Source organism: Petromyzon marinus, chromosome 42, assembly GCF_048934315.1.
Source record: "Petromyzon marinus isolate PM22_M1 ecotype Great Lakes invasive population chromosome 42, UKy_Petmar_22M1.pri1.0, whole genome shotgun sequence".
NCBI classification, from domain to species: Eukaryota; Metazoa; Chordata; class Hyperoartia; order Petromyzontiformes; family Petromyzontidae; genus Petromyzon; species Petromyzon marinus.
Window position 1 is genome coordinate 5,130,077 of NC_133708.1, and position 12,227 is coordinate 5,142,303.

A 12,227-nucleotide genomic window follows, 5' to 3' on the forward strand; every position below is an offset into this window, starting at 1 on the left:
AGGCCCTTTTTGTCAATCCGCCGCTGGATAGGGGCACATCCGAACCCAAGGTGCCATCCCCACACCTCCAAGTAGCACGGTTTGGCTGCGTACGGTGCGAAAGAAGATCAGCACGCGTACGTACGCGCCAGAAAATCTTCTGCGCAAGAGGCAGAGTCAGCGGCCCCCCTTTCACCAACCCACACGTGACCATCGTGGTGGAAGGATGGGAAAATAAACCCCACGAACCCGCGCAGCGTGGGGTAGGCACCTCATTCAGCAGTGGATTTAGAAAAAGGGCAAATTTTTGGCGCGAACGTTCGGAACAAGATTCTTGAAAATGAGGGGTGATGTTTTATGGGAGTGCGAGGGATGGCAGTTCCTCACCGATGGCTGTCAAAGAGAGCTGGGCCTTTGCCAGGGCCTGGTCCGCATTTTTTCCATAAAATGTAATGGACAGCTGAAAAACAATGGAGAAAAAAAACGAGACAAGTTCCATCATGCGCAGTCAATAATATTAGCCGCGATCTTATCCAGTCACGACTCGCGCGGGCATGCAACGCAGCAAACCGCCTGCCTCCCGCAGACGAGCTGAATCGCAGCTCTCCATCTCCTCAGCGGACTCCCGAGGAGATCGTTTTTTTTCTCCTTCGGCCACCACTCTCCATTTTTAGCCTCGACCACCGTCCACCATCACAAACATTCACATGCCATTCGCATACATTATATATATTTTTTTAATTGATTCTCGCAGTGTGAACATTTGCGTAATGAGCGAAAGAGTACATTTTAAACAAAACATCCTTGATCTTTCTCTCTAGCGTATGGAAAGTCTGTGCAAATCACACATCCACGTTTAAGTCTGTGCGCCGTGCGATAGCTTCAGGAGTTACGCGACTAATACTGCTCAGTCAACATCTCTACTGGGAGAGAGAGAGAGAGACACGCAATCTCCAAATATACAGCAAGCGTCAGGGTCGGGATTGAACCCTCGACCTCCTGTATACCAGGTGAGGGAGTTAACATCTCCTAGCCACCGTGGCGGGGGGCCACACAAACAAGGAGTGGGAGGGGGGCGGGGGGGGGCACGACAGAGCCAATGTTAATCAAAATGAGCAGCACGATTATCCGCTCCGGTCCCTCGTGCATCCTTCGAATTGCCACTGCTGTCAAATATTGCAGCAACATTTTTTACTTGATTACAGCGTTCCCTCGTTATCCGCGGGTGATACGTTCCAGAGCTGCTCATGAATATTAGCCGACGAAAAGTATTTGCTTTAATGAATTACCTTAAATAAATACATTCGATATTAAATACATGAAAATTATCATAACACATTTTGTTTTAATTGGTTATAGTCAACATGAAGTGAATAAAAATGGATATTAAAGTATGAAATAATAGTTTATAAAAGAACTTGCACTTTATCTCATCAGTTGAATTTGAAAGACCCAAATAATATTTATCTCATCACTTTATCTCTCATCACTTTATCTCTCGTAAATTTTAGCTCATCAATGTATCTCTCATCAGTTTATATCTCATCACTTTATCTCTGATTACGTTATCTCTCATCACTTTAAATCTCATCACTTTATCTCTGATTACGTTATCTCTCATCACTTTATCTCTCATCACTTTCTCTCTCATCACTTTCTCTCATGGCAGTAAGTCGTGTACAGTTCCAGATGCAATTCGCGGACAGCCAAAATCGCGGATAGCAAGTCCGTGAATAACGAGGGAATACTCTTTATTAATTTAGAAGGCGGTGGCTGAGTCGGGAGCCCCCTCCCCCCCCCACCTCAACGCTCTGGACTGATCTTTCTCCAAATTCAAAATTTTGTTTAAATCATACAGACGGCTGTTCCCACCACAGAGTCTGCTGCCAGAGGCAGGATCTGGAAGAGGAAGAAGAAGAATGCAATCAAACGCAGGCTTTCTGGGACACCGCCAAGCATTCTGCCAGCCATGAGTTTCATGAAATTAACTTGTCGGGACGCATTTGTCACGCACCGACAACGATCGTTCCAACTCGGCGTTTCGCTTAATTTTTTTGTTCCCAACGATTATATATATATTCCCATGATGTCTTTAGACGTCTACAGGCGTAACGTCGAATTGTTCTGCCCCCAAGCCCCCCCTCCCCCGTTAACGCACAACAGCCATGCGTCTTTTTGCACTGAACAAAAGTAAGTTCACGCGCAGTCACGCGCTTGCTTGTATGTGCCGTGCAACACCGAAGGCTTTACGACGAATGCCAGTACAACGTCTCCGATCTGATACATGAAGACTTAACAAATTGCCACGATCGTTACCATCAGCCGCAATCAATCCACTCCTGCGTGAAGGCATCGCCAAGCCGTCGGTCACAATCTCTGTGCGGTCCCTGCGACGTAGCGATTCCATCGAACGCTCCCGCACACGAGGTGTTTTGCATCGCTCACATCTCCGCCGTGGGATTCCGATTGCCCACGTTCTCTCCCTTGGCTACCGGGATCCCCGCTATTGGGACCCCCCCCCCACCCCCTTCCGCTGCAATAGGTGGCACCACGTGGAAGGGTAGAGAGGGTTTAACACTTCCCCACAATTGGCAGACAAGCAGAGCAACGAGTGCTTCTATTATCAAACTTTATCAATTCACTGCTGGATAAAGGCCATGCCCAGCTGTTGCCAGCCTCACTGAGTCTCTACACTATTTGTAATGGTAGGGAATCGATACAATTGTATTGGTGGTGCTGGTGGTTACAATAGTTACAGGAAAGGTCAATAAACAAATTGCCAAAGATCCTCCGTGTAGCCTTGACGTACTTTTTGGGACAAGTGCTGCTAGCGAGCACCTACATATGAAGGCCGGTACAACACACAAGGGGTGGGCGGCCAGCACCACGCCCGGCCGCCTTTGTCTCCTGCGTGGCAATGTTCATACACCGCACCAGGTACTCATTTGAGGCTGAGTCGACCTAGGGGAGGCCGAGGATCAGTTCAGATAATCGTCACCGGTGATGGCCGTGAACTCGGGATACCGAGTTCGTAGCGCAGCGCACTCATCACTGCGCCACCGTTCCCCGCGAATTGAGAACGCACAAGCACACACAACAACAACAACAACGGCCATTCACCACGAAGTGGTGGTGACGTCACCAGGGCACCTGTGCCAGGCCAGGTGCACTTCGAGGCCACGCGAAGTGTCAAAGGTTCGCCGGTCAGAGCCACGGTGCCACAGGTTGACCGACTGAGATGACTCTCGCACACACCAACCGTGCGACCTGCAATGCGCGCGTCGTCACGCCCTCACCTTCTTGTCGCCGAGCTCCTGGCTGGGCGTGAGCACCTGCGCGTGCACCTGGGTCCCCACGGCCACGCGGCCGTGTGGCTCGGGCTGGGCCACGCCGGTCGGCATGTTCACCCAGCATGTCACGTCGGCGCTGGCACTCACCGAGAAGGTCACGGCGCCAGGCGGTGCCAACCTGTGAGCGGGCGGACGGGAGCAATGTCCGAGACGTCTCACGATGTGTAACGCAGCGACGGTGCTGGTGCAGCCCTGCGGTTTGCACTGCTGACAGAAGGGCCTCGGCTGGAGGGATCTGTTAGCAGAGCCCCTGTGGAGGGTGTTTTGGGCCTACTCTTCCGCGCCAGTCGAACGTCCCGGAACAGGTGCGAGTATCCACACTTAACCCCGCCACACGTGACCTGCCATTTGACTTAAACCGTATCGCGAGGTCGAACATAATTTATGAGACCAGACCTTTTAAAAGCGGGGGCAAAATTGTCACTTTCACTAAAAGCGTTGTGACGCCAGGACAGCCTTTTGTGATGAAACTGGTACTGTCATGCCCAAACCAGGACATTTCGTAACTTTAGTTTATGTGAAACGAGAACCCACGTAGATATGATTAAATATATCCCATACGAAGATCATTTTAACACTTTACAATGCACTTTGAATAGTTTCTTTACGTATCATTTCCCCACATATGGCTTAAAAGTTGACTTATTTCGAATGTTTCACCGGCTAAATCCACCTACTTTCAACAATAGTCGGTTACTCTCCTTGACAGTGAGGTTCTGTGAGTTATCACGTGTCTCTTCCCGGACACCCCGCAAATCACCCATGGCCAGGTAACAAAGTGCTCAAGCCACATGCCATCATGTGCAGCAGAGAAGACAGCTGTCACGGGACCAGAAGGATATCATATTGTTAGCTAGGACAGGGGAGCAGCGGCGCACATTGACAGCGCCCTGCGATTTTAACCTGGCGACCAGGGTCCAATTCCATGAAAACGCACCTAATAGTTCAGATTCAGATATATCACAGGTGAGGGAAGGGATGATGGAGATGCCTGGTGAGTAACCACACGTTGGGTTGTTGAACTGCGGAGACTGCTGTCGTGTGGAATGGAGTCCATGAGTGGGTATGACGACCCATGGCACCGTGGGGGATATGGACACAGCTGGGAGAGTGGAGGAGGGGAGAGGCGGGGAGAGGTGAGGTGAGGGGAGAGGAGGGGAGAGGGTAGGGGAGGGGTGAGGGTAGGGGAGAGGGAAGTGGAGAGGAGAGGTGAGGGTAGGGGAGAGGTGAGGTGAGGGGATGGGAGAGGTGAGGGTAGGTGAGGGGAGAGCTGAGGGGAGGGTAGAGGGGAGGTTAGGGGAGAGCTGAGGGGAGGGGAGAGGTGAGGGGAGGGGGGGCAGGGGAGAGGTGAGGGGAGGTGAGGGGAGAGCTGAGGTGAGGGGAGAGGTGAGGCCGGACGTTAAGTGGAGAGGACAACCCCCTTGCAGTGACCGTTCTGCCTTCAAACGTCAGTTCCAGAACCGTTTGGAATGATGATTCTCGTGTGGTACGGTTCGTGTCCGGCCAGTCAGTTCCAGTTGGCTATTGCACGCATTCTGGATCACCAGAAATGTATACTGGGGCTCATGTGATTTTTGCGAATGTTGAGTTCAGTGTGTTTAGCTATTGTGGTGTAAATGTGAAAATATGATTTCTGCACTCGGATTAGTTTGTGATGGCTAAAATATTAAAATGTCGTCCAGGAAATGTAGACTGACAGTCTTACAAGGTGTGTTAAAATAGTCGCTATGTCAGACGAGAATTGTTTAGTGTGTGAAGATTCAAGACAAACTGTTTATTTTTATTTTGCTTCAGGCTTTAAAGATCATTAGTTGGAGGAACATCTTGCACCAACCTGATGTGCCTGCCTTGTTTATTTCATACGTTCGACAATACCATACAATTTCGGTTTATATATTGTAAAATCAGTGGGTATATATTCTTACATTTTGAAGCGTTAAAATCAACATACAACTGAAGCCGTAAAATATTGATGGTTGGGCACTTCCACCTCAGGTATTTTTTTACAAGATAAACATTGAAATCGCTGGATTTAATTTATTGCTGTCATAACCCCACTTGTCAAAAGTATTTATGCAATCTAGATTTGAAGTTATGCAGTCTCCTGCCAGGGGCAGAGTGTCTTGAGAAATGCAAGCCTCAACTTTGCATTGTCTGCACCAAGCCAGACATGCCCTCAGGCCCCTTTATGAATTATCAACACAAAATTTCTGAGTTGCAGTGATGAATTTCTCACTCGGTGTTTTCCGGAACACTGCTCTCAGGCTGGTTTGGAGTAGGGCTTATTGGCGTAAGGCACTACCACTCAAGTGCTAAGTATATGTATAATAATCCCATATCATTGTACCCTAAATTCATATAATCATATCAACAGGTTAATACACATTATATGAATGGACGTGCCACCGTTGTCAGCGTGGTTTTCATTAAACGCAACGTCAAACGAATTTCACGAAGACAAAACAAAGGCCGGATGCATGTGGCGTGCGGGACATTCCGGTTGAAATTAAGCAGTGACCATCGGTCTCTCTGCACCGTGAAATAATTCTGGACGATATAAAACAGACTGCATGAAATGGAATTCTGCAATATGTGTGATTTGTTTTTTTTATATATATACAGAAAAGCCCTTTTAATGATACACCCTCTTACAATCTTAACCTTTATTATTAATCTTACAATCTTTTTATTAAAGCTTTCGTGACTGCAAGGATTCATCTTCTTTGGTTCTTTCGGTAAAGTCACGTAGAATGAGAATAAAATAATAAATTAATACAATAAAATAACACAATAAAATTCTCACGACGTTTCGGCCACAACACAAGTGGCCTTCATCAGGTGAAGGGACGAGACTGTCTGGAGGACAGCGCTGGAGCGAATGCTCCAGCGCTGTCCTCCAGACAGTCGCTCCAGCGCTGTCCTCCAGACAGTCTCGTCCCCTCTTACAATCTTCTCAACTGGAGATGAATTGATTATTGTCCTAGCGATTTCTCTATATTTTTACAACCAATCGATCGGTCTTAATTCCACGTGCCTTCAAAAAAGCGGAGGGCATCAGTGCACATTACAACGGGACGGGAGCGGTTAACAGGGGGCACACAGCAACAAGGAATTTAAAATAGAAAACCAGTCACGACCTCAGCGTTACAGAGATTTCGTGAGTGTGTATTGTGACCGGTGGGAGATGTGCAGATGTTTTGGAATTAACGTGGTTTTCTCCTTGATTCCCCCCCCTCCCCTATTAATTTAGTGGGTATAGTTCGGGCAATGTTTCTCAAGAGAAAGCGATGCAGCAAAATATCTTGTTGGAACTGTACTATGCGCCAACATCTATGCTCCCTCATTGACCAACTCGCACTGACAAGTGTGATGAAGTATGGTGAAATAAATGCCATGATCTGCACGCTGTGGTGAGGCCCTCGTCCAGCAGTGGATTGACAAAAGGGCTTTATGTCTATGTACACATGTGTACATGCACATATGTATGTACCTCTGGGGAGTGGTGGCTTAGCGGTTAGCTCGCTGCACTACCAGCCACCAGAGTTCGATTCCCGCTCACGGCCAACCCAACATCAGTGACGATTATCTGAACGGGTCCTGGGCTTCCCCTAGGTCGACTCAGCCTCAAATGAGTACCTGGTGTGGTGTGTAAACATCGCCACTGGGGAGACAACGGCGGACGGGCGTGGTGCTGGCCACCTACCCCCTCGTGTGCCGTGCCGGCCTTCATAGGTGCTCGCTAACAGCGCTTGCCCCAACAGTCTGTTACAGGCTACACGGGACATCTTTGTCTATGCCATTGTGTGTTAGACTTGTCTGCTTCGCTCCAGCTATGTAATTCTGTAAAAGGTCCCTGAGCATCGAGACACCTCGCACCTGAACATCTTTCATGCAATTGGTCTGCCTGCATTGTTCCGCGAAACTTGCTCAAGGTGTTTCCGAGACACTTCTTATCTTTGGAATGCGAATTTCATTTGTCGACAGGTCGCCTCGTGTTTTTCGATGCTTGTTGTCACGCATTCAAGATTCCATTTTAAGAGTCCAGAGCCGAATAAAAACGAATGATCCACCTGGGCAATGACGTGTTGAAAAGCTACGCATTTTTTGCGTGTGAAATGCCGACGAACACGTTGGGGTAAACGTGTCAAGAAAGATGAAAACCATCGTTCGGTTGAGAATCAGGAGGCAGAATTGTGTGTGCAGCCACGGTTTACCAGTCTCTGCTTTAGATCATGTGATTTTCAAATTGGACAATTTCGCTTTCCACACCAACAGACCAGCCCCACGGCGTTGACGGTCATGGAGACCACGAGAGATGGCAGCAGGAGCTTTGCGAAGCCTTCGTTCAGAAATGAATGGGGCCTGACTGCTGCTTATGACGAAAATAAATGAAAGACCAAAACACTCCCATAAAACGGGGTCATTACTTGTTTTAAAATAAATACTTGGATGAGCATTAATAATCAACCCTGTATCATAATTGTACACACACACAGCTCCATGCATCACTCACTGGTAACACACACACACAGCTCTATGTATCACTCACTGGTACACACACACAGCTCCATGTGTCACTCACTGGTACACACACAGCTCCATGCGTCACTCACTGGTACACACACAGAGCTCCATGCATTACTCACTGGTACACACACAGCTCCATGTGTCACTCACTTGTAACACACACATAGGTCCATGTATCACTCACTGGTACACACACAGAGCTCCATGTATCACTCACTGGTAAACACACACAGCTCCATGTGTCACTCACTGGTACACACACACAGAGTTCCATGTGTCACTCACTGATACACACACACAGCTCCATGTATCACTCACTGGTACACACACACAGCTCCATGTATCACTCACTGGTACACACACACAGCTCCATGTATCACTCACTGGTACACACACACAGCTCCATGTATCACTCACTGGTACACACACACAGCTCCATGCATCACTCACTTGTAACACACACAGCTCCATGTGTCACTCACTGGTACACACACACAGCTCCATGTATCACTCACTGGTACACACACACAGCTCCATGCTTCACTCACTGGTACACACACACAGCTCCATGTGTCACTCACTGGTACACACACACAGCTCCATGCGTCACTCACTGGTACACACACAGAGCTCCATGCATCACTCACTGGTACACACACACAGCTCCATGGGTCACTCACTGGTACACACACAGAGCTCCATGTATCACTCACTGGTACACACACAGCTCCATGTATCACTCACTGGTACACACACAGCTCCATGCGTCACTCACTGTTACACACACAGAGCTCCATGCATCACTCACTGGTACACACACACAGCTCCATGCGTCACTCACTGGTACACACACACAGCTCCATGTATCACTCACTGGTACACACACAGCTCCATGTGTCACTCAGTGGTACACACACACAGCTCCATGTATCACTCACTGGTACACACACAGCTCCATGTATCACTCACTGGTACACACACAGCTCCATGTGTCACTCAGTGGTACACACACACAGCTCCATGTATCACTCACTGGTACACACACACAGCTCCATGTATCACTCACTGGTACACACACAGCTCCATGCGTCACTCACTGGTAAATGTCCATGACCAGCTCAGTGCCCAGGACGAAGACCTCCTCCTGGACCTTGTCCAGCTGCAGGTGGATTGTCCGAGTCGTGGCCATGTTGAGCACTGGGAAGAGTCGATTGGCGATGTAGGCAGTGAGAGAGGTCAGCGACGGAGAGCAAGTGAGCGAAACGGTGGAGGAGCAGCAGCAGCAGAGATGGAATGAGAGAGAGAGAGAAGAGTAGGAGGGAGCAGCTGTGAAGCGAGGACGGGGTGTGGTTGTCAACCCCTCGTTTTAAAGGCTGCGGGGCACCTCGTCACACACGTGCAAGCTGAATGGCTGGAGCAGATTACACGCGCAGACACTCCGGCCACTCATGTACAAAATAAGCAAGGTAATAACGCCTCGCTCCCATGTCTGTGTCTCGACATGTCCCATCAGTCACACGGCGTTCCGGGCGTCCGTAATCTCCAGCGGCATTGGTTCGACACCAACTCTGGACCGGTTTTGATGTTCCCCAGTTGATCTGTTGTCATCGGGCTGGTGAAACTCTGGACCCATATCTAACGTAGCGGGTCCCTTGCCTGTTCACGTGTGGCAGTTGTTCATCAGCATCGGTTCAAGGACGACTGCATCTGCTGACGAGAAACTGAACGCCGAAACAGGTTGCTGAGTTTGTTTGCTTGCGTTGAACCGACGATTGCCGAGATGATGCGCTCCCAAAAGGCTGCGTGGGGGCCGTTGAGTTTGTGTTAAAAAAAAATGCTTGACTTTTTTTACCCGAAGGGACATACAGCATATCTCAAGGAAACGTATAAGTACACTTTCGCGACCAATATTATCAATATTACGGGGGGGGGGGGGTTAGATCGCCTAAATTATCATGAACCCCCCCTCCCCCTCATGGCCTTCACACGTGAGGCGTTCACAAGTGACGTCATCACATCTACCCCCTCTATTTAAGGAAACGAAACAGGAGGATTTCTCCACAAATCTGGCTGTCGCCTGATGATGTTGGTTGTAATTACTGGCGAAACGTCGTACTCGGATTTTAAATGTTGTGCATTTACTTTACAACACACCGGTGTGCTGTACTAGTAACGAATTGGCATGCTTGTTTACGTGACAAACCCTTCCTAATTGGCTGTGTCGGGTGGTGGCGGATTTAACGACACATTTTTATGTTTACGCGATCTAACCCAAAAATAAATTGTATTAAGGAAACGTATTGTCTGCGAATATGCATCACATATTTTCTCCACAATGGCCCGAATTATTATGCCACGGTATGTGCAAGTACACAGCCCTCTTTTGTCAACATGAGCGGCGAGCGATATCCATGAACGCCAAATCCCACAACAAACCCATAACACCGGTACTCACTGACCAGCGTGATGAAGTATGGTCGAACAACACCAATGAGTCGGCGTCGGAAGGCATTCACCCAGCGGTGAGCTGACAAACGGTTGTCAATTATTTTGACGCATTACTACTACTCGATTTACGTTTCATTTCAGTTTCATTTATTTGGTATAGCCCTGTGAGCCATTCGGACTGCCTGTTTATGTCTATGTTGTGTCTATGTTGCGTGTCTCCGTGTCTGTGTTTTGTCTCTCTCTCTCAAATGTAGTTCTACCTGGTGACGGTTGCTTGTGTTGCAATCTTTAATTTATTTTCTTTCTACGTGACTTTACCGAAAGAACCAAAGAGTAATGCCTGCTAGCCATCAACCAGTAAACTGGAGGAGCGACGCGTGGACCGGTGGTGTCAACCTGTGGCCATGCCCGTCGCACGGCTGTCGAAAACATCCGCACGTGGCAGCGGATGATGCTCAGACGAGACGGGGGACAAGGGATCAACGCTCGGTCAACAACGGGGCATTGGACGTCGCTTGACTGGAACCACCAAAAGCGACATCGCTCCCCTACTGACGGACTTTGCATGCCGGTGCTGCGTCACCTTTGGGCCGCACATGGACAGCTGTCGTCGGTGGGAGGAGGGATGGGAAGGGGTGGGGTGTGGCCAGAGGCTAAAACTCATCTGTGCATTGGAATGAATGAGATGTGGCGTGGATGTTAAGGCGCTGCTGAGACGCTGGGGACAATTTGAGCGCTCAAACGCGCGCACGTTTTTATTCTTTTCTTGGTGCGACTCGTAAGAGTGTGCCCCCCTCCCCACCTCCTCCAAACTGGGGCATTGCAATCAGCGTTGTTGACTATCGATTGTAAACCACGACAATCCAAAATAAAGGCGCAGCGCCGAAAGTTCGTCTTGTTCACACCACTGCTGGCGGAAGCGCCTCCGATAGAACGAACTCGAAATAGCTCGACATTTTGGCCAGGTGTCTTGGAAGAAGTTGGAATACCCACGTTTCACCCCACCACACCGACTGTGGTTGTCTTCAATCAAAAGACATTGTATTTTAAAAGTGCAGTGCCTTTTGCCACAATTGTGATATATGTATGTTGACATTCTTTCGCAGTGTACGTAGCCAACCCATACGGTTTACCCCGTATTCTACAGGGAATTTGAGTTTTCAGGTCCGTACGGCGTGCAGCCGTTTCAACACAGGAACAACAAAATATCTATTTGTTTGTGTTTCTCCCTTGTGATGGAACTTTTGTAGGATGAAAGTTGAGATTTATAAGGGCACGGGGTCTGAATTGGTCTGCAATAAGGTAGACACTGATGAGGGGTTGTGTAGGATGAAAGTTGAGATGTATAAGGGCACGGGGTCTGAATTGGTCTGCAATAAGGTAGACACTGATGAGGGGTTGACAGGGATGCCAACCGTGCTAATCGGAGGTGCGGCAGGAAGATGGTAGAAGGGTGAGCGGTACGAATGTAACCAAACAGAACCAGTAATACAACGACATAACCGCGATGTCCAAGTTTATAATTATTGGGGTTCACCCCCCCCCCCCCCCCCAGGAGCAGCGATTACGTGTGTACAGTATGTTGAACTTCTTTAGCGCCGCACGTGGCCATCCCGTGCTAAAATCGGTGTCGACGAAGGTGGTGTCACAGGTGATGAGTGAGTGGGTGTTCGTAAAGTGACGACGTATTTGCGAAACGACGTAAGAAGGGGAGCGACTTAAATCGGGGTGTGAAAAAGTAAGAATAGGTTTTACCTTTTCTGAGAATCCCAACAGGCGAAATCTGGTCTGACACTCGTAGAACTAGACCCAAAAGATGGTGGTCTCTGCTGTAGGCCAATCAGTTTCAAAGACGATGCAATATATTATAAGAGCGTGTTTGTGTTTGCATGTTAACCACAAGTACGCGTGGTTAATGCAGTA

The 12,227-nt window shown here is 48.7% G+C and overlaps 1 protein-coding gene across 1 annotated transcript in view; it reads right to left on the reverse strand.

The window, feature by feature from the left end:
* The window catches only part of LOC116951189 (protein-arginine deiminase type-2-like), a 49,518-nt gene extending 40,219 nt beyond the window's left edge, over positions 1-9,299 (reverse strand). Inside the window, exons 1-3 of the mRNA XM_032969667.2 lie at positions 8,954-9,299; positions 3,276-3,447; positions 367-439 (exon numbers count right to left, since the gene is read on the reverse strand). Coding sequence (XP_032825558.2) covers positions 367-439; positions 3,276-3,447; positions 8,954-9,045 — 337 coding nt within the window. The 5' untranslated portion in view covers positions 9,046-9,299. The remainder of the gene's footprint in view (positions 1-366; positions 440-3,275; positions 3,448-8,953) is intronic.
* Between the last annotated feature and the right edge of the window lie 2,928 nt (positions 9,300-12,227).